General features: G+C 37.4%; 1 protein-coding gene across 6 annotated transcripts in view; it reads right to left on the bottom strand.

Moving 5' to 3' along the window:
* C8H12orf42 (chromosome 8 C12orf42 homolog) overlaps nt 1-24,225 on the bottom strand; it is a 340,441-nt gene that overhangs the window by 180,758 nt on the left and 135,458 nt on the right. For 4 of the 6 annotated variants that reach the window (XM_074084258.1, XM_074084256.1, XM_074084257.1 and 1 more), the window contains one exon: nt 2,079-4,716. The exons of 1 other annotated variant lie outside the window; for it this stretch is intronic. In XM_074084258.1, the coding sequence (XP_073940359.1) occupies nt 4,250-4,716 (467 nt within the window). In that variant the 3' untranslated portion in view covers nt 2,079-4,249. Of the gene's footprint in view, nt 1-2,078; nt 4,717-7,873; nt 9,365-24,225 lie in introns of those variants that run through there. One more of the 6 variants, XM_074084254.1, reaches the window with a different exon arrangement.

Below are 24,225 nucleotides of genomic sequence, written 5' to 3' on the forward strand. Positions count from 1 at the left end.
AACTATATAAAGTGTTTATGACTGTCAAATTTTTAAAATTTACCAATTGATTAGCTATAAATTGAACATAAGAAAACTGAAAAAGGACATTCACTCTAAAACACAATCACAATTAGATTCATTCACTTAAAAATTCTTTGGACTGTTTTCCAAAGGTCACACATACTATGCCTAGATTTTAAAAAATAAAAAGGTGACTTGCTTTTGGTTTTCAATTTTTAAAATCCCAAACAATTCAAAAAGATAAAATGAGTAAGTGCCTCCCCCGACAGGAACCAAACTCTCCACCTTCTCTTTCCCTGGTCAACCTAGGTGTTTATTTGTAGGTTTGCAGTTATATTTCATTTCATAGCACAAATGGATCATGCCTTTGGTCTTGCTCAAAAATGGATTTATGAAGCAATGGATGTTTCAGGGTCCTTTGTTTGCAAACACTTTCTAAAAGCCTACTACCTAACTACATTTATAATTTTGCATTCTTTTTCTTAAAGAAACTCATTCAATGTGTGTAAGCCTCAGACTCCATACAAATTGGTTACTCCTATTTTGTCCCTTCAAATCCTCTCAAGTTCAAGCTCTGCCACTGGAAGCCATTTGTGATTACTCCAACCCAAACTAACCCTCTCCTTCTTAAAGTTTTCACAGCATTTAATTCACTAGAAAGTCCCCAAATACTCTTTCCAAAACCTTCTGGGTTGGTTGAATTTGGAGTTTAGAGTTTTTTTTATATTATGCCTATAAAGTATATATTATACAATGGAGCATAACTCATGCACTGTTTAACATTATTCAGAAGGGTCCAAGATAATACTTCCTAATCAAATATAGTAATACATATTTAACAAAATACATGCATATTCATACTAAGTGGGAGAAACAAAGGCTGCTGATAGCCTCACTTTGGTTTGGCTCACAAGTGATACCAAATGAACTTTAAATTTTTGGAGAGTTTGGATTTCACAATTGTTGCTAATGGATTATAGACCATTATTTCGTCTCAGCATCCAGGTTTACTGAGCCAAAATGGCTTCTGCACTGCTATGTCCCCAGCTCAAAACCTCTAGCACATAGTGAGTGTTCAACAAATTTTATAGAATGACAGAAAGAACTAAGACTTATCCTAGACCTAGATTGTCAAGAAAAGCCAGTTGGATCTGTCAAGACTTCTATCATTCTTCATGACTAATGCTAAAGCACACAATAGTTACTGTTGATATTAGTCATCAAATAGCAACTTGAATTTGTATACTACTCTTCCTTTCCAAAATGCTTTATCATGTGTAACATGGTAGCAAATTTGATCCTGAAATCATTGTTTGATTGTAAAAAATTTCATTCACTTTAACAGTCAAGAAACTTTGACCAAATGGTGGGCATGACACCAAGCCCTGGTCACAATCACAAGACCCTTTCTTAGCATTTCAGATCCAGGTCAGCCCCAGCACTTGAGCTTTTTCTCACTACAACATATAATCCCCTTCACAAATCTGATGTGGTCAACTCCGATAATCTTGAAAAGCTCAGCTATCTCTCATAAACCTCAAAACTACCTTCTTTCCCCTTATCTTCGAAGACTTTGTTCACGGGATGGATATTGTTTAAAACCAAAACTAAGTGGTAATAATCTCTATTCCTGCTTTGCTCTCCAGAGTTCAAACATGTTATATATCATCAGTCCAAAATTATCACATCACACTCGCCACCATGTCCTCAGGTGAGGGGACCTAAGTAGAGTTTTTATACTCACGTCACTTATGTATTAACAGATGATTTAAAAAATTACTTAGAGGTGCAGTGGTACGTGCCTGTAACCCCAGCTACTTGGGAGGCAGAGATCCAGAGCTGCCCAACACCAGGCAGTTAGCAAGACCCCCATCTCAATCAATAAGCCAGGCGTGGTGATTCCAGTTTTAAGAAAGGCATAGGTAAAAGGATCATAGCTGGGGGCATGGATCAAGTGATACCACACTTGCCTAGCAAGAGCCAGGCTCTGAGTTCCAAAGTCCAGTACTACCAGAAAAAATTGCTTAGAGATACTGATGGAACACACATATATATTCATATATGCATATGTACTAACGTTAATGGTATAAACAATATAGATTTATATATATAATAAAATCTTATAATGTATAGTGCAATTTTTAAAGCTTATTTGTATATATACATATAATTATCATTAAAATGAAGCATCCTCATCTATGAAATGGAGACAATAATAACTATTTCATGAGGTCACTGTGAAAACTAAAAGACACGTTCTTAGAACAGTCCCAGTATATGATGCATAATAAATAGTAGTTGTCTATAATTATTATTTATTTCACATACTGTAAAAGGATTCTTTACTTATAAACATTACTCACTTGAGATTCTTTTAAATACTTAATTCTTCAATGCAACAGTATTTTAAATTTAGCAATATCTATTGTCCAGTGCGGCATTCAGGAAATCACCTCCCTACCAGACTTAAAGTGTGATGATAAATGTGCCACAGATGAAATCCCATAGCCTAAAGAAATGCAAGCAAGCTGTAATTCAGAACCTAGGCCACAATTATTTCATGAAATAGGACTTCATTCTTGTCTTCATTGCCTGTATTGTATATAAAGGCATATTATTTATCTCCTAAAATTTACTCATCCTCAATTATGATTGTTTAATCCAGCAGTGTATTCAGAAATAATGGCAATGGGAAAGCTTTTACTCCATTAGCCTTTGTGTCTAAGTTCCATACAAAAAGAGACATCATTCAGAAGGATCACGGCCCATGACTGTGATCCAAGTTAGAAGTGCTTTTCATCCATCGCTAGCTGTGTGTATTCAGGGCTGGAACAAGTACAATTCTCCCAAACGTGCACCCAAGATAAGGAGAAATAACCAAGGACGGCTCATTTCACCTCTCCAAGGCAACAGTGATTCTTGAAGGCCATCTTTCCTCTCACTTTTACTTTAGTCATTTGGGAAGAAATCCTTATTTTGAACCCTACCAAGTGTATGTGGATTTAATATGTCTACACAGACTTTTGAGTGATGTTTTTTCCTCAGGTGTGTTCCACAAAGACATGTATTGTACAAATAATGATAGGTATACATATTTGCATTGTTAAAAAATACATATATGTACACACACACACACATCAGGGTTCCCCAATTAAAAGTTGGGAGACACTGGGTTAGAGTTTACCTGATTTTTTTAGGATGTCTCAGGGACTAAGATAGATAAAGAGATAGATAGATGATAGATGATAGATAGATAGATAGATAGATAGATAGATAGATAGATAGATAATGTGTGTAAATTTGAACCAAAATAAAAAATATTAATGCACTGAGATTTTACAACCACCATATATCAAGTCCTATGAATCCCAATCTGTGGAGAAATTGCAAGGAGCTGAATACCAAACTGCAGATGGTCACATTGATACCTACACTTTTGAATGTTTAAAATAAAAAACAAAAACCACACTAAAAGAGAAAAACAATCCTGTAAAATTATTTGATAAAGTTCATCTCAACATTACATCACAATGACAAGGTGCTATATTAAGCTATGAGATTAACCAAAAATTTGAAAAAACATATTGTTAGAATGACCAGTGTCATAATTCACTCCATCAGCGGGCGCTCCAGTATTTCCTATTACAAATCAGAAGCCATGGATTCTCTCTTACATTAAACTTAGACTTCAAGTGTTTCCATGCCTCAAACGAGGATCCGCTTCAGGTTTCTGGCATAAGAACTTCAACATAGCCTGAAGAATTTCCCTGGGCACATTCGGAGTAATCAAATTTCACATTAACTATTAAATTACAGACATTCAATTATGCTTTTAAAACCTCCATTTAGAAATTCTAAAGGCCCTTAGAAAACATCCTTAAACCAGAGCCGAGGTGGGCAAGCAAAACCCGTGTACCTGCAAAAGGAAAACAAAGAGATGGACCCTCAGGCTCCCGGTAGGCACGTTGCAAAGTGGCACGCGGTGTACCCCATCCCCATTGTGTGACACGAATTCTTTGTAACACTGGGAGACACCGCAGAACAAAAATACTATTAGAAATGCTTCAAAAGGAACATTTTTGGCTGCGATAGAGACTTTTGACATTATTTATTAGGTTCAAAAATGCTTCACAAAAGCCTAACAATGGTGCTGTGGAAACCAGGACATCTGAGACCTTTTCTGTTGTTCTGGGCAGGCATTGATTTGAAGATGGACAGTGCTGGCGGAACAATTCCTTCCCAGCGGTCAGCGTAAGTGAGCATTCAACGCAGCATTCACCACCGGCCTTGGGAGAGCCTGTGAACAAGCCGTATGGAAACGCCGGGGTGGGCGGGGGGGTGCAGAGGAGCAAACCTTTATTAACCTCTTGTGGGGGAAAAGGATGGAAGTCTCTGCGAGCAAAGGAAGGGGCGCTCCTGCCAGATTGCCACTGAGGGAGGTGTCTGCCCTGGGCCTTCCTTCCCCTACGAGATGAGGATGCTTAGGGAGCATCTCCGGTGCCATGGCAACCGCGCCTCTGCCCAGTGGATTTCCGCACGCGACCGGGAGCCGGCTTTGGCAATCTGGGTGTGCCAGGGAGCCCGCCGTGGCTGTGGCTGCTACCCTATCCTCCAGCTTAGGTTCCAAGGAGCTCGGCCAGGCGTTCTGCTGGGCCAAGAGGGGCTGGATCTTGCTGCAGAGGCCGATGGCAGTGAAAGGTCTCTCTGTGGGATCTGAAAGGCAAAGAAGGGCAAGAATGGACCTCCAGGGTGCTGCAGGATCACATCCCACCAGCCGGACATCAAACAGAAAAGCTCTCCTGATGTTTGAGAAATCTGTGTGTGTGAGGTGGGGAGAGAATGGAAAATCTCCCATATTGCTTTCACGGGCTTCCCCATATTTCTTGAAGAAAATAAAAATGTCATCTAGTCCTTTCCTATTAGCTGACAGTGCCTTCCCCAAAACTATTTTTACAAAATTTTCGCAAAACTTTTAATTTCAAGGAAAACCATTCAAAACTTCTAAGAGAGGGAAACAAGAATTGATGGCTAAAATACAGCACAGGCTTCTAAATTTAGGGGAAGTTTCTGAATGGAAATTATTAGGTGGTGTTAAAAATAAAAGGATCTATGACTTATGATGATTTGAAAAATCCCAGTTACTTATCAGGGATTTTATTAGAAACTGTAAACTAACACTAATAACAGATTTAAGTTTTATTACCTGATCAAATAATTTTTACCATGTAAAAGATGTGAGTTTTTTTTTACAATATATATGTGTGTGTGTGTATATATATATATATATATATATATGTTATATATTTCATCTGAATTTTTATGTGTGTATAATCTTAGTTTTATTTGAGAAATTCTGCACATTGATCTATACAAATTAAATTCTAATCCTTCAACAATGAATTAAGATAATTTACATGCTTTGAATCACTTTCTACAAGTTTATAAGGGCTTTGAATAGCTTGCAAATGTTTACAATATCTGAAACCATTATTTTTTTCTATTATTGACACATTCAAGAAATATGTAAACAGTTAAAATGCACAGCATCTTCCTAACAGTGGATCTCAAATGGCCAGTATACCTCTAAGTAATTCCATTCAGTTCCTCACACATTCTCCTATATCTGGTAGGTTATTGAGTATCTTCCACTGGACATTCAACATACTCAACTCAAACAGAAAAAAAAAAACTTAATCTGATTTCTCCAAACTGAGAATTATTCCCTGAAAATAAAAACAGAATGGCATTTCATATCTTTGGGTAAATGAAAGCTTTAAACTCATTGCTTTGGAAATGTAATAGCTTTGATTGGGACTTTCAGCCCTGGCAGATGATCTCATCGCTATCATCCATTTTCAATGTAAGAGAATCCACCCAAGTCTGAATGTAGCTTTGTAACTCAGAGCATCAGGACACAACTGGGACAGAACATGCTGCCCTCTGTCTTAAGTCAAAGAATAGGAATTCCTTTTTTCAAAGCATTTCAGGAATGATGTATTTTGCAACAAACTCTACTGGAGGGGTGGAGTGACTTAACAAAATAAATAATGTTTTAGTGTCAAGCCATCATAAATTCCAATCCTGGCACATCATCTGGCTTAGGCCTCTTTGTCCCTACCTGAAACATGGATGTTGTACTACTTACTTCACAAGTTTGCTAGTGAGATTAAATTTGTTCACCCATTTATTTATTCATTAATATTGAGTGCCTGGTATGTGCTGGGCAGTATTCTAGACATTAAGGCTCCAGAAAAGAAAAAGGCAGAAATATCCCCGTACATATTGAACTTACATTCTAGTTAGTGGGGTGGCGGGGAAAACAGGGAAATAGACTGGTTAAACAAGAAAAAAAAAATTATGTCTGCTGGTTATAAATCCTGAGGAGAAAAATAAAGCAAGAAAGAACCAAGTAGGTAACATTTCACTAAAGATTTGAAGGAAATGGAAAAGGAAATTAGTTAAATATCTGAGGAGAACATGATAAAGTGTCAAGCATTAAGTTCACAGAAAGTGCTCAGTACCTAAGAACTATGATTGTCCTATTTACAGCCTTGATAAAAGGGATGTTCTGACCTAGAGTCAGAATGAAAGGCTTAAATCCTCCCTTCAACCCTGAAGTTACAACACTGCTATTGTCTTCAGATTCTATACCTAAAGCATGGGGAAATGACAGTTCCTGTCTCAGAGGAGGGTCATGCAGATCAAAATTAAAGATGTACATGCAGATGTTAGTCCATTGCCTTGTTCATAGTTTCAAAAAGTGTTAAGCAACCAGCATCATCTGCATCCCAACACCAGGCCCAGCCTCCCAAAAGTAATGGAATATCTAGCTCAGTTTCTTTGGCAGGTTTCCCACCCCTGTCCTTACACTTTCGCTGTTAAAAGAAAGCTCCTCTTTGAATTGAGTCTCTCTCTTTCTCTATCTCTCCTTTTGGTCAATCCCAACAAACTATGTAAATATTTGTAGTGAAATCTACCCCCTAAATTCCCCTTTAAAAAGCTATGTAACATTAATCTGATCTTTCTACATGGTAGCTCCTAGAAATTTTGAAATACACATTTTCCTTACATTTTCTCTCCTCCAGTGTGGACATCAGCACCATAAACACCATCAGCAGCACCTATCATACTGTCCCTACTATGTTAAGGGAGCTTTATTTAAACAAATTCTCTAATTACCACAGCTCTTCAAAGTAGTAACAGTCCTTAGTTTGCAGATTAAAAACTAAGTTCAATAAACATTTATAGGAATTTATCATGGCTACAGAACAGATACAAGAGAGAGTTAGACTTGACCCAAGATCTTCCTGGTTCCAAAGCCCCTCCTTCTGGTTCATTTCCTTATTTTTGATGATTTCTCCTACTGTGGCATATGATATTGATATGATTGATATGATACACTTGATTGATATGATTGATATGATACACTTAATTATCATACACATTATCCTATGCTACAAATTCACAGCCTCCTTATCTGTGAAATGGGTACACTAATATTGTTTGACTAAGTAGTATATGAGAATCTTATATAATAACATAAATACCCACACAGAGCTTACCACAGGATGACAGTTTAATGAATGGGGTTGGAATGATGACAACAACTATCATTGTCATTACCTGGTGCCACTTCTGAATTACCAAATTACTTGCCATCAACTCACACCTGATCTTTTCTCCACAGCAATTTTTGGCAATAAGTAGACTCTTGTCCAAGTAGAACTATGTCCAACTGACATAGTTCTTATCATACCTTCTAGAACATAACCTGGCATTTATTCAACAATCAATTTTTCTGTTTATATTGAAGTTAAAAATAAAAAAGTGATAAGATAAGAAAAGTTAGGAACCATAACATGACACCTACCAGAAGCTCCCTTGGAATTGCTCAAGGGTTGGTTCCGAAGTCTTATGTGTCTACCTTCAGCCTTCAGACAAATATGATGCACTGGGCATGGTCGAATAGGCTTATTTGCCATTTGCTTTTCCAAAAATGGACTGATCCAGGCCTGCTTGGGTGCTGCTTTGGCTCTCTTCTTGATTTCTACTCCAAAAGTGAAGGTGAATGGATCCTCATCCAGCTCACTGGATGGTGTTGGGGAGGGGCAGACATTTCCATAGTTTTCTTCATCAAAAGAAACTGTGTTCACAGAAGACCTGGGGATTATGTACCGGCTAGTATAAAGTAGTCTTTTACATGCCATTGGGCCCTGAGTCCTTTCTGGAAACACCATAAAAGGCAAACACATTAGTTGAAAGAATTCACTTCAATATCACCTACTAGGTTAATGACAGGAAATATAAAATCAGGTAATATATGGATTTTTGTTTGTTTATTGTTTCTATCCTGAGCCAATAGAAATGACAAAGACAGAGAACAAGGTACCTGCATAGGAGAAAAGGAGGAGGGAGGTAAAGAATGGAGAATGCTGTTGTTGAGTTTGAGCTATGTTGCTGGCACTATGATAAATCCTATGCAAGTTTGTCATTTAGTCCTTGCAAGAGCCATTAGCTAGTAGAGTGTGCTACACAGGTTAGAAAGCAATATAGGTCAGAAAGCTAGTTCAAGCCTTATGAATGCAAGTGTGCCTCCTCCAAAAAAGGTATGTTGAATTCCTAATGCCCAGTACCCATGCATGTGATCTTATTTGGAAATAAGGCATTTGAAGTTGTAGTCAGGTTAAGATGAAGTTAGACTGGATTAGGGCTCACCTTTCTTTCCCTTGTTAGAAAGCTGAAACACATAAGGGCATGACATGTGGAGACAGACACAGAGTGAAAAAGCCAGGTGAAGATGGATGTGGGGTTTGGAGACATGCTACCATGAGCCAAGGAACACTTGGGGCTACTGGAAGGAAGAGACAAGGAAGAATCTTCCAAAGAGGCTTCGGAGGAAGCATAGCCTTCATTTTGGATTTCTGGCCTCCAGAACTAAAGGAATTGATTGCTGTTGTTTTAAGCCACCCACTCACAACAGCCCAAGGATATTGATTAGCAGAGCTGGAACTTGAATCCAGATCTCTGCCTTACTTCCCAAACCTATTGCTCAAGACACTCTCTTAGATGTACTGTCAGAGGTCAAAAACACTATCTCAATGGCTTAAAACTGCTCTAGAATATTAAATAAATTAATATAAGACATAAAAAGACCAGTGAGAAACTGTGCTTCCCACTTGGATTCTTATGCAGCAACCTAGGTGAGTCCCTTTACCTAATTCACTTTCACTAAGAAACTTAGAGCTACTGTGTCAACGTGGACTATTCATATTTAGAGTACTAGCTCCTTGGTAGAGCATAAACATGAGAAAGCATCTCCAACCATCAAAGATATGAATAAGCAGAGCTGGTGCAACACCGATTTCCCTGTCACAGATGATGACAGGCTGGGGAAGACAGGCAGAAGACAGCGCAAAGAGATAGCTAAGCAGCAATGCTGACCTCTTAGCTAACTGGTAATGAGTTGGTTATGGAGGGAAGGGACAGACAGAAAGTCTCTGGATCGTACAACTGGATGGTATAGGAGTGAAAGGGGTGGAGGGTATGAGGAAGAGAGAGAGAGCAAATTTCGGGGTAAGATTTAAAAACCCTGAGATCTCATTGAGGGATTAGGGGTGTTAAGAGGATGAGAAGAGGTAGTCATTTGCCTTTATCTTATTCTTTTTGAGATTCTTTTTTCCATGTAAATAAGAATGAATTTTGGGTCATTTCTAAGATATTATTATCTTAGAGTAATAGACGAATATCAGTGCAAGCTCTAGAGTTTGTTGAATTGGGTGTGAATCCTGAGTTTTACAATTTACAGCTGTGCAGTTTGGAAATTTTTCCTTAATTTTATCCTTCCTCAATTGTACATCTATAAAATAGGGACAATCATACCTACTTCCTCTTATGAATATTCTAAGGAACAGAACAGATAATGTACATAGTATTTTAGTGGTATACTCGGTACATAGAAAACAATAAATATTGAATTAAGCATTATTACATAGTGAAATAGAATTTATATGAAAGCATATTTGTTAAATATAAAGATGTAAAATTATCCATTTTTATTTTTAAAATGCAAAGAAAATGAGCAACAGTTGCTTCTTAGTGGTATAATTCAAACTTTAGAACTTTTATGTAATGTTCAAATTTTATGCACCGAATTTACGTCACTTTTATAATCCAGAAAGTACCTTTAATGAGACAATTAAGATCAACTGTAGAGAGTTAAAATAGTTTAGCATTCCTACAGTGAATATTTACACTGTTATGTTCAACTAATGTTGACATGGAAGAACTCTTTCATAGGGAAGCAAGATAAAGAAGGAGAAATTTCCAGAACATAGGAATTTGGCTGGGTGGGGGGTTGAGCCAGTAGTTTGGATAAATGAAAGGCAGTTTACAAGAGAGCTGGCCTCCTTTGGGTAGTAGCCAAATGACCTAGTTTGTTATGGATTAAATCATGTCCCCTGAAAGATATAGTGAAGTCCTAAAGCCTGATACCTATAAATGTGACCTTATCTGGAAACAGGGCCTTTGCCGATGTAATGAAGATGAGAACACTATGGTAGTACTCAATCCATATAGCTGGTGTCTTCATAAGAAAAGAAATAGAGACACAGACACATAGGAAGAAGTTGGTGGGATGAGGGAGGCAGAGACTAAAAGACACCTAAAAAATTAGCTAGCATTTGTTGCCCTCAACGCAGAGAAACTAAAGCAGATACCTTAAAAGCAACTGAGGCCAATAGGAGAAGGGGACCAGGAACTAGAGAAAAGGTTAGAATAAAAAGAATTAACCTAGAAGGTAACACACATGCACAAGAAATTAATGTGAGTCAACTCCCTGTATAGCTATCTTTATCTCAACTAGCAAAAACCCTTGTTCCTTCCTATTATTGCTTATACTCTCTCTTCAACAAAATTAGAGATAAGGGCAAAATAGTTTCTGCCGGGTATCAAGGGGGTGAGGGGGAGAGGGAGTGGGCAGAGTGGTAAGGGAGTGGGTGGGTGCAGGGGGGGAAAAATGACCCAAGCCTTGTATGCACATATGAATAATAAAACAATAAAAATTTTTAAAAAAAGGATGCTACAAGAAAGGAACATCAAGGGTTGCAGGCAACCACTGGACTCCTATGACAAAGGCATCAAACCGTTCTCCTTCAGGACCTCCGGAGTCAATCCTGCTGACACCCAGCCTTGGAATAGCTGGCCTCCAAACTGTGATGGAATAAATTTCTGTTGTTTGAAGCTACCCATTTTGTGACATTTTGTTATAGCAGCCATAGAAAAGTATTTGACTCATAAAAGTTCTAATTTATCCATGTTGTTCCAAAGAAAGTATTAATTGAAGCTCCTTTCACTGAAAAAAAAGTACTCAGATTTGGGAGATAGAGAAGAGGAAAACCAAGGATAAGCTTGAAGTAGTTGGGAGGAGGAAGAGATTTGGTGTCATGAGTTTTACATGTGGAAGAAACTGTGCCAGCGTATACCAACTGACAACAGGACACATAGCACAGTCAAGTGACAATGAGGATGCTGGTCCTGTTATGTGCCAGGACACATTCCTGATAAAACACACCTTGGTCTGCAATGGGACAATCAAAGCAAAGGCTCCAGAGGCAAGATAAATGACTGAAATGAGAGATGAGACCAAGTAATGCTATCTTAGTCCTACATGGCCCATTAGAAGTGATCAGACTCCTCCCAATTCTGTCTTTAATTACTAGAAAGAAATACAGGTCCAATGTAGACAGGATTTTTAAATTTTTAGGAGAAGCAGAAATTTTTTTATGCATGTAACAACTTCTGACTTAAATGTGCTAACTATTCAATATTTTAAAATATGCAGTGCTGTACACAAGACATGACTTTTCTCTCAATAACCACAGGTCACTAATTTGTGACTTTTGGTCTCTATAAAAGCCGTACTATCATTTACCTCCTTACATAACATCTTCACCTCAGAACATGATATTGTAAATATTTGGCTTGAAACAATGGATATACGTTGGCAAGGCCTGTACACATACAAATCTTAGAACTCTAGAAATCTGGTCTACCTCTGATACTTTAGATTGAGCTCACTTTCTTTTTAATTGGCTTTCCTTGTTTCATCTTAAAGCCCGCAATTTGAAGTGGTACACAAATGGATCAAACTTTCCCAAATGAAGAGAATCATCTAGAATCACTCAAAATAGTAGTATTTGGGTCCCTTGATTCCAAAGGAAAACAAACATTATTAGAACCAATGACATTCAACCCACCCTTGTTCAGTTATTCAAATATCAAGAACAGGATGGAAGGCCGAGGTTCTTTATAGGAGACCATAAGGTGGGAACCAGTGGGAGAGAAGAGGGCAAAAGGAGAGAGTGAAGGAGAGGTTGATAAGATTGAAGTACTTCATATACATGTATAAAAGTAGAATAATGGAATCCATAAATATTTTTAAAGGGGAGGAGAGAGGATAAAAAAGAGTAACAGAGGAGGTGAATTTGATCAAAGTACATTATATGCATGTATGGAAATATCATAATGGAACCCTTTTATACAATTAATATACACAAATAAAAATTTTTAAAGGGTTATCTGAGGCTCAGCCCCTAGCACCCTCAACACCTATGACTGTTAAACACTCCCAAAATACTGGATCTCCATACCCCTGAATCAAAGATTTCACTGCTTTTCAGAAAAGCAAATAGGTAGCTTTGTATTTGCAATACAATAGGCATTATATGTGTGTGTGTGTGTGCATGCGCATATGTGTGTATGTATGAATATATACATATATATATGTAGAAAAACTAATTAACAAAGCTAACATGTATGATGCTAGGACAGGTGGTAATTGCACTTACTTATTCAATTATTCCAGGTACCACCACAATGATCAAAGTTTGCCCAGGCCAACAAAAGTGATTATTTTAAGACACAATGCCTATGTTTATTGCAGCGCTATTCACAATAGCCAAGTTATGGAAACAACCAAGATGCCCCACTACTGATGAATGGATCAAGAAAATGTGGTACTTGTACACAATGGAATTTTACTCAGCCATGAAGAAGAATGAAATCTTATCATTTGCAGGTAAATGGATGGAACTGGAGAACATCATTCTGAGCGAGGTCAGCCAGGCTCAGAGGACCAAAAATAGTATGTTCTCCCTCATATGCAGACTTTAGATCTAAGGCAAATGCAGCAATGTGGTTGGACATGGATCATATGACAAGGGGAGAGCACATGTGGGAAATATAGGAATAGGTAGAAAATCCAAAACATAAAAGCATTTGATGTCCCCACTCCAGAGGAACTAATACAGAAACCTTAAAACGACAGAGGTTATCATGAGCAGGGGATCAGGAACCAATGTAAAGATTAGTTAGAGTTGAATCAACATGGATCGTAACACATGGGTACATGAAAGCAATAGTAGTAATCTCTCTGTAGAGCTATCCTTAACTCAACTAGCAAAAACACTTTGCCTTCCTTATTATGCTTATGTCTTTTCTTCAACAAAATTAGAGATAAGGGCAGAACAGGACCTGCCTGGAACTGAGGGGGGAGGGGGGAAGGGGGGAGAGGGGGGCAGGGTGGAGAAATGACCCAAACAATGTATGCACATGTGAATAAATCAACAACAACAAAAAAGACTAAATGGACCAGCAAGTTGATAGCAAAATGAACTCAACACAGCACACCAGATCCTTCAAGTGTCACAGACTCTCGAATGAATTTCTGTTCTCCTCTACGATACCATTACCAGGTTGACTAAATTGGTAGAGCAACCAGTTGTTTTAGTATTAAATAACCAAAACCAGACTGTTAGAAGTAGAAAGTTCTTTTTCAGTCTCCAATGACTTTCAATCATTTCTTTTTTGATTTTCACATTTACATCCTAGATGGTGGCAAAACTTGAACAAAAATCCATAGTTCATGACTGAAGTACAGGACTTCTTGTTAGGTAATGCATCTCCTGAGTTTAGTTCAATATTTTGCAACCGTGGCTACTCATAAGACAATACTGGACATGCTTTAAAAATACAAATGTGTGTTCCTATCTGTAACCAACCCTGTGAATGTGGAAACCAAGTACCTGCACTTTGTAAGCACTTTGATGATTAAAAGGCATAATTAAGGTAGGGCTGGGGATGTAGCTCAGTGATAAAGCACTTCCCTAGAATGCACAAGTTCCTGGGTTTGATTCCCAGTAACAAAAAAAAAAAAAAAAAAACCTGTATAATCAGTGTAGAGAGCCCCTGGTCTCAGTCACTCATCAGAGACTTTAAGCACTGTTGTCAATTTTATTCAAACAATCATGACATGACATGGAAAGTCAGTAATGTCTTTTTCCTAGGTCTCTCTCTGCAGAAGGTCCTCATTTCAGAATCCAGTATATTTATGTCCCTTTACAACTTGCATGTTTTTGTGCCAGTAACCTTATTTGAGCTTCACAAACCCTCTCCATCTTACTCATTTTACTGAGAGGGAACCTGAGACTCAGGGATAGTAAACGTCTTGTCCTAAACACTAGTTGATCTAGTACAGGGCCCAGGTCTTAGAATTTTGAGGAAGCTTCATTTTTCTACTACACAATAAATGCCAGAGGTGTCAGAAGATACTCATGACTGCCATGAACAGGGCTTGATGAAGCATACACAAAGAGAGGTGCTAAAAATACTGGGCACTGACCACTGGCCAAGGCCTGCCCACTACCCAAGCCTTGACCCATAAAAAAATGCTATGAGCTATCAGTCATAGATCTAATGTACCAGTAAGTAAAATTAGCAGAATTGGAGTTCAAACCCATATATATATTTCCTAGAAGGGCTCACAACTTACTGCTCCTTTAGGCTACTTATATAAGGACCAACTTTTCCTAACTATTGAAACACTTGGGGGAGTTGGTGTTTTTTGTGGTGGTGGTGTTAAAAAAAATTCTTGCTATTACTCAAATTGTGTGAGTTCTTTTGATGTGTAAGCAACTCTATCTCTTATTTTGCAGATGAGATCTTCCATCTGCTGCTAACTTTATTTTGAAATAATATTGTGACAGTCAGGAGATTTCAAGGTATAATAAAATAAACCTCAAAGTTGAATGTATTTTACAGAAACAACTTCTCATTTTCTTTGAGTTTCAAAGTTGCTCATGCTAAATCATGACAGATGCTGACACATTCATTTCTAATTCAACAGAAAAAGAGAAATGTGTTAACTCTTGCATCTTGAGCCCTTTGGAGATCCAGAACGCATGGCGCTCTGCCTTTCACACCCAGTGTTTACAGATCTCCTTCAAAATACATCATTTGCATCCCTACTCTATTTCTTCTGCTCTTTTTTGCTTCCAACTCTAGCATGTTCATGTTATGAAAAGGCTACAGACAACTGTCCTAGAAACAGACATAAAACACAGGCAATTAATTCCCCGGAGCTCATTTTGTCATTTAGATACAAATAGAGTCTAATCCTAATTAATTCCATTTCCTCACATCTAAAATCAAACATTAACCTTGAATAGGTCTATTAATGCTGAAAACTGTTTTACACTTTTGAAAAGTATTCGGAGACCACACAGCAGGATTTAATGAAGTCTACCACCTCCCACTCACCTTTTCTCCTAGCTGTGGAGTGAGAGTCATTTTTAAGCTAATAGAGTCCAAGAGAGGAGTCCTGCAAGGTGGTGGAGTTCAGAGGTCAAGTGCACAAGCTCTGAATCCAATTGTTTGTGTCCAATCTATGCTTTACCCCTTCCTGGCCATATTATCTAGGCCAATTTACTTAAGTACTCTCTGACTCAGTTTCCCCATTCATAAAAATGGGAATGATGACCATTCTACCATATAGGATTGGGACAAAGATAAGAGTTAATAAATAAGGGCGTAGAGCAATACCAGGCAATGGGAAGTATGCATACTCCTGAGTTTTAACTATTGCTGCTTTTACTCAAATATTCCTTTCTCTTCCTCTACAAGTTCTGAAGGGCTGCTCTTAGTAGTGAAGATTCAGGTGGAAATAACCTGTTTTCCATCCATCCAGAACTTGCCTGATCTTATGCATTCTTTCATTTGAAATTATTTAATGAAGACCAGCTATGTGTCTTACCCTGTACTTAGCCCCAGGGATGTGACAGAATAAGACAGATGTAGTCCCTGACCTCACAGAACTTAAAGTCTACTTGGAAAGATGGAAAAATAGGCCATACCTAAGAAGTTATAAATAATAATGAATGATATCAAGGCAAATGAAAAGGGCTGACACAGAGATCCATAAGTACAGATATGAGAGGTGACATTTCATCTAAAATTAACCTGAAAGCTGAAAAGAGTTTATTCATTTCAGGAGTGGAAAATAAGAATTCACAAGCCTGGTAAGGACTGAATTATGTCCCTAGGACTGAGAAAGAACAGCCTCAATGGAGGAAGGGAAGTAGATAGGAGAGAAGGGGCAGGTAAGTTATCAAGACTGCACAAAATATGATAGAAGGCTACTAAAGGTTCCACATAGATAACTGATGCCAGCAGCATTTACCTCCCAAAAAGTTCTTAAAGGGAAAATAGCTAAGTGTGGCAGGCAGGTAGAAGGCGTCGGCAGTCATCAAACTGACAGTGGATGGGTGTGGGAGTTTGGGATAGTGGTTAAGAGCTAGATAGCCTGGGTTTGATTTTTCTCACCTGTAAAGTGGGAATAATGATAAAGCTGTTAGGGAAAGTAAATGAGTTGGACTTCTGGTTATGGCTCAAACATGGAAACAGCTTGGAAACTGATACTCCTGTCCTTATAACAAGAAAGAGCTGATTAAACAAACTGGAAAATGGACTTTTCTTAAATCCAGCAGAGAACCTAGGTTTCAGGGAAATTTTTCATCCCAAAATCTGGACAGGCAGGTGAATCCAAGTCAAACCAAGATCTGTTTGCCTATAGAAGATACCTCTGGAACTATAAACTGGTAGGAACATTTAAATAGTGAATGTGATGAGTTGCTGGAGACTGTCTGTGGACTAACTTGAGACTGGGGTCCTGGAGACCAGTTTTATATGGTTCCTATATGTTAGTAGATTTTGCCTCAAAGAACTCCACTAAATTCTCAAGGTGAAAGTCTGAGAAGGATCCTTTCACGGCACTGACAGGGAGAAAGGAAGAATAACCATTACAAAATATGCCCAAGTATTCTCCATAACAAAGATATATCAGAGCCTTATTGTAGCTAAGGGGACAGAATTTTCTCCCCTACCATTTCTAGCCCTTCTTGTCTTACCTAAGAGGGGGGAAAGTCCTAAGAAATATCATAAAGGTCATATCCCAGGAACGCATACCCACCAAAAAACTGATATTTAATCTTAAGATTATAGAACGTTTTCTATCCCTAACACATTATCATAACATCAACATGTCTCCAGTATAATAACAGTTGATTATAGCTAAGAGAGTTCCCAGATGTAGACTCTCTCTTAGGAAGAACAGTTAGGGAAGCCCAAAGTCCAGAAGGCAGGAAAAAAGCAATAAGCACTGGAGAAATTTGAAGCCTCTGATATCTACAGCTACCACAAATGTTAAGCACAGCCCAACTTCTAGCAGGATTAACATCTCAAATCCTATTACCTGATACAGCATGCTTGACTTCCATGAAAAATTATGAGACATGCTAAATGGCATGCAAAAACAGTCTGAGGAGACAAAGCATATGACACAGATTCAGATGTGACACAGATTCAGATGTGACACAAATTCAGATTCAGATGTGACACAGATGTTAAAATTATCAGATAAAATATTTAAAATAACTATGATTAATATGAGCTCTGAAGGAAAAGGTAAACATAAAAGATCAGATAAGGTAAATAGAGTTCAAAACTCTAATAATAAAAAAAGTGCTGAAGATTAAAAAAATACATACTGTAAAAGAAATGAATAATGCCTTTGGTGGGCTCATCAGTAGATTGGATATACACAAAGGAAAAAACATCAGTGAACTTGAAGATAGCTCAGTAGGAACTCCTCAAACTAAAAAAAAAAAAGAGAAAAGGGGAAAAAATTTTTTTAAAAGAATAAAGCATACAGGAACCATGGGGCAATTTTACAATTGTATACACATAATTGGAATTCCAAAATTAGAAAAAAAAAGAGGATAGAAAAATTTGAAGCTATGACTGAGAACTTTCTAAAATTAATGTCAGATAACATCCAGGCAGTTCAGAGAACATCAAGCAGAATAATTGCAAGAATAAAAAAAATCCTACATCTAGTCATATCACAAATTGCAGAAAACCAAACACAAAGAGGAAAATTGAATGAAGCTGGAAGAGGGGGAAACACACACCTTAGAGAGTAAGGATAAAAATTATAGCCTGAGATCTACTGTACAACATGGCATCTATGATTACTAATAATATATTGTATTTTGAAAATCACTATTAAGAGTAGATTTTGTGTTCTCACCCCAAAAATGAAAGTATGTGAAGAAATAATACATTAATTAGCTCAATTGTACCATTCCATAATTGTACATATTCCAAAACCCTGTTTTACACACAATATATTGGTTATTTTACCTGTTAATTAAGATTCAATTAAATTTTAAAAATAATTACAGCAGACCTCTCATCAGAAACCAGGCAAAATTGTTGAAACTATTCTAAGAAGTGGGGAAGGGACAAAGGAGAATGATATAAGTAGTAAATTTGACTAAAGATATATTGTAAGCACTTTTGTAAATGTCACAATGTACCCCAAGTACAACAATAATTTAATAATTTTTAATGAACATTTTTCATCTAAAAAATAAGAAATTGTGCAAGAAGAGAGTGAAATAAAATATTTAAAGTGTGGAAAGACAAACAAAACCAAAAAAAAAAAAACCTCCACAGTTTATATCCAGAAAAATTATACCTCAATATTGAAGGATAAATACATTTTAGATAAAAAAAAATAAGAAAGGGAATTCAAAACTTGCAAGCTTTCAGTTAAAGGGCAATAAAATAGGTCATCAATTCAGATCTGTATAAATAAAGGAAGAACTGGAGAATGAATAAATACAATAATCTTTTAAATTCTTAATTGATCTGAATGAAAACTTCTAAAAAAAAAAAAAGGATAGTCCTTACTTCATTCCAAAATGGCCTCCTTTGCCATCTATCTTAATTCCTTTCTCTACTTTATTTTTATTCAATGAACATAACAAAATATTGTTTTATAATTGTTTATCAATTTAATGTCCATTTCCCCCAATAGAATGCAAGCTAAATAAGGGCAAGTCCATTTTTGAGCCATATCCCAAGCAGCTGGCACACAGTAGATAATACAAATGAATAGATGAACCATTTACCTCTCCAACGAATGCTCTTAAGTATGACAGTTACCCTTTTCCATGCCCCCCTCATCATCCTCCAGCCTCCCCTTCTGCAGAGTGCCCACTTCACTTCTCATTCCTCAGGAATTGGTCCACAGTGCTCCACTCATCACAATCACCATTACAACTCCAGGAACCATAGTGCCTTGTTTCCTGCCAAGGATGGCAAGACCAGCCCCACTGATTTTTAAGAAGAGTTCCGGAGTTCATAAGGCAACCACTAGTACCTGTGGTGGATGTGGGAAAAGGGGAAGTATGTTCCTTCTCCTAATACAGCTCAACAACTCTGCTCCCCAGGTAGGGCTATGGGGAGTCAGCCTGTCCCCTGCACCAGAAGGAAGCTGCAGAGCCTTCAGGTGCTGTTTACCCTCCTCCGGTGATTTTACCTCCTCCCGCCATTCCACTTCCTTTCACCATGGTCAGCCTTATTCAGGTGCACAGAAAAATCTCCAGCCCAGTGACACAGTTCTGTGGCCCACTTGAATATTGGACTTTTTTTTTTAACTTCTAAACAGGTTCCAAACATGAGATGTGATTTAATGAACACTGGTCTGACAGCCTGAGCATTTGCTTATCAAGAATCCCTCAATTGACTGACTAAAAAGAATTTAAGTGATCTCTAAAATCTCCTCCAACTGTAAAAACCTGAGCCTCCCAGTAGTTGTTTTTTTAAAACTAAACAATTTTTAAATCAGCTTTACTAATTAATTTTTAAAAAATGTTACCTTACTATTTTGTATGTCAAAAATAGGCAGTTTCATATATCACAAATCATACGTATATGTATACAGTTCAAAGAAAATAAATAATGCCAGATTTATCTAATTTCCATACATAAGTAGCCATTATTTATTCATCCATTCTCTTATTGATGACCATGGGATAAAGTACAGCTTTTTTTTTCTGCTTTTGATGTTTTTCAAAAAAATATTACAAACACAGCTCTGTGAACCTTCCTGCGTCCTTCTCCATGTACCTCTAGTTTCCCTTGGAATGAAATAGCCAAGTCACAGGTATGCACACCATATTATCTGAAATATTCCTAACAATTTACACTCCCACCAGCAGGATGTACAGTTTTCTGCTGTTCCACAATTTTGCCAACACTTGCTGTTGCCTAAATTTTTTCTTTTCTTTTCCTTCCTTTTTTTTATTTTTGGCCATTCTGGTAAGTATAAAATGGTATTTGCCTTGTGGTTTTAATACATAATGAATTTGACCACCTCTCCATCCCCCAAATCTTTCACCAGAATGGTTTACAAACTGTATCACTGTGCATTGAGTTTTGGCCCTTTTCCTTTCTCCTGCTCCCTGTGTTCTAACCAGCTGGAGAACAGTGACCTAGCCTGGGAGGACCCAGTGGGGAACATTGGGGTAATCCAAAAAATTGAAAATCTGCCTCTAAATGAATAATCAGTAGTTGACCTTCAGAGATTGTCCTCACACAATCCAACTGCCATATTTCACATCTTGCCACCACTCTCCTCAAGTACTATTTTGCATGCAATTAAGTACTTTTCATCAAGATGATTAACTATTTTGGCCACAGCTTGAGACACAAAAGCCTGTGCTTCCTATGTTATCACTCAAGGCAACACCTTCACCACCTTCTGTGAAGCTTGTGCCAAGCCTCTCACTCTACTCACTTGAGCATGGGTAATTTTCAATGATGCTTTTTAAATCTTGGTCATAAGATCAGAAAACAGGGTTATACATGTCAACCCTTTATTATACTTATGCTATAAGAAAAAGCGAAGGTATTTACCACCCAAGCTGGAGAAATCAATAGGAACAATGAACCATTTCTTAAATGGTTCCATAAATGAATCAGATGAATAAAACTAGGGGGCAATGGGGAGGAAAGTCACACTTAGAGCCAGAAACAATGGAGAAAGGAATCCAGGCTATCTCCAACTCTGGCCTTTGTTGAAGGGATCACCAGTGATCTATGTAGATATTATTTTGAAATTTAGAGCTTCAACTTGTATGAACATAAATCCCCATGCTGAGTTTTTACGTGCCTGGGTGAAATAGCAAAAAGAACTTGACAGACTCTACTCTTGGATTAAAGCAACACATTGTGGAAAGCCTGAAAATAAACCATCTATGCTTGATTAATTAGGTTTGTAAGTATTGTTTCAGAACCAAACAATATTTCTAAAGATTTCAATAGTTCAAAGATTGCCCTATGGCCGTCTGGCTAATACATCTTCTAACACATGCAGTTTACAAGCATTTTTCCTCCCGATATGCTGTCTTTGGTTGGTGCGACATTGTTTGAGTGCAGGGCTGTTTGGGTCATAGTCGTTTTCTCCTCTGCACAGCAGTGGTGCTGAGCACAGCACTTTGACCATACATCTTCCATGTCATTTCCATCAAAGGCACATGATACTTCCTGGTGACCAATCAGGAGTGGTCCAGCATCCTAACAGAGGGCATATTGGCAAACCAAGCTTTCTTAATGACAGCCATTGTTCAAGGCCAACAAAAGGGAGGTCCTGAATATTAACATGTGGCCTTGTGTAAAGGTCACCACTATGGCACATCCATCATATTTTCACAGCCGAGAAAGAGAACTTTATAAGTTCTGTCAGAACCTACTGTTGTCCAAATAAATGTATTAGGCTGACAGCTGACACCAACAAGGCAAATGATCTTGAATGATGAGCCCTATACAAATATCCTTTCATTTCTTTAAAGAGGCAGCAGACATTATGGTGAGAGATTGTGTTTAAGGAACATACCTCGAGGCCACAGGATAAGGTTAAAATAACCAGGCAACCCAATTAAAATATTAATTTAATAACATAATCATTAAACCAAATGGCATCTCCTTCTCATAGGCATAACTTCCCACACTGAAAAGAGAAATCACATATTTTAACATCTCAGAGTCTTGAATACTCTTCTTAGTGGTAAAGACCAAAAAGTCCATGAAAATTCTGTCAGTAAGATTAAGATTATTGACACAGTTGATAGAAAAGAACTCAAAGGCCTGAACTTATTGGCAACACTTTTGTCAAAGGCTATTACAAAGCAAAACAGGATGACAGAATTGAATGGAACTAAGGGTTTCACATTCATTTAACACTAAACCCAAAAGCAAACAGCATGCATTCTTAACCAAGCAATTTTGATTAGTGATTAGAGACAGTTCTGTGCTCAATAGTAGAGATAGAGAGTTCTGGTTATCAAATGCTATCATTTAAAAACTTGGAACTTATTTCCATTTAAGAGATCTGGGGGAAAACATATAAGCAAGAGAAAGACTATCTCAACTCTCTCCCTCTGGTTTTGCTGTCATGAGGTGGGGAGGAGGAAAGGGGGTAGAAGAAAGAGAATTCTGGTGAGTTCCATGGTTATGTGTAGTCTCCTCTGACCTGCAGATGTTTTCTTTCCATCTGGGATATTTCCACAGCCCTCTTCCTCTAACTAATTTCTACTCCTTCAGTTCTTTCTTTCTGCTTAGATCCTTTTTCTGTGTGTTCTTATGGTTCTTTGGAGTGGTTTTATCATAATATTTAATACTTGGAAATGCTTACTGAATTATCTGGTCTTCAAAATTACTCCAAACTCCATGATGGGGAAAGTGGGATATGATTATTTTACCATTGTAGGAGCTCTATAAACATTTGTACAGAAATGACAACTTTCAAAAATAAAATAAGATCCACACCTGAGTTTATCACCTCTTTATTTATAATAAGTGGGGTTATTTTTGTTTCATTTATTTATTATTTTTCTACATTTTTTAGGTAAGGTATCACTACATAGGCCAGACTAGCTTCAAACTTGTGATACTCCTGCCTCAGCCTCCTCAGTGCTAGGATTATAGGCACGCATCACAATGTCCAATTTGATTTTTAATACATTTCTGTAAAATGAAAGAAATTGTCGTATAAATGAAGAAAAGATTCAGCATTGAAGCAACTTGCATTTCTCGTATTATAAAGAACACATCAAGTAACTATGATATGGCCTCACTAATTTATGCACCATTACTTCAGAGCAAGGCATAATTAGATAAAGCATAGGAAGAAGGCAATATCTGAACTGTTTTGAAAGCCATTTCTATAAGCAAATTGGTTGTATAAGTAATATATTGGGCAAAGTTACTCAAAATAATAGTGTTTCCAAATATCAACCGCTTGTCTTGACATTGAGTCCTCCTTTCCACCCCTGCACATTTACTCCACCCAGAATGTTCTCCACCTGGAATGTTCTCAATCTGTCCATACCCTACTGCTCTGCAAGGCCAAGGTAAGTCCTATGGCTTTTATGAAACCTTTCCCTCTGCTCCTGTTCCCACCAATCTCCTGCCTTTGGATGACTCTTCCAAACATCCTTACTGGACACATTGCAATTGAATAACTCAGTTGAAGAAACCCATTTTTTGTAAATATATATATATATATAAAATGTAAGTTATTAAAGAAAAGAATAAGCATCTTTTAGACTTTTCTGAATCTAGCCTAGTGTCTAATATATTGTACTCTGTAAGTATTCAATAACTAGTTGTTAAGTAAGTACATTAACATAAAATAACTATTCTAGGAGTTTACACAATTATTTTTTAAATGTCTTCTTGACAATGCTTCATTAAACTTATATAGTCATTATGTTTTATTGTCTTCTTAGACACACATATAGACACACTTTCTCTAGACCAATGATCCTATGATTCTAAGTGGTTTAAACAACAGCCTCCTTATTCTTAGATTCTTCTGTTCTCTAGCTACAACAGAAAAAAAAATCATCAACATGGTACCCTCCCTCCCCCTTGCCCTGTTGATTGGTCCAGGTTTGTGTAATTTACTCATGCTTGGACATCAGAATCCTTCAATTGATTTTTGTTCTTAGAACATCAGAGAACACATCTCAGTTCCTTTCT

The sequence above is a fragment of the Castor canadensis genome, chromosome 8 (genome assembly GCF_047511655.1).
Source record: "Castor canadensis chromosome 8, mCasCan1.hap1v2, whole genome shotgun sequence".
NCBI classification, from domain to species: domain Eukaryota; kingdom Metazoa; phylum Chordata; class Mammalia; order Rodentia; family Castoridae; genus Castor; species Castor canadensis.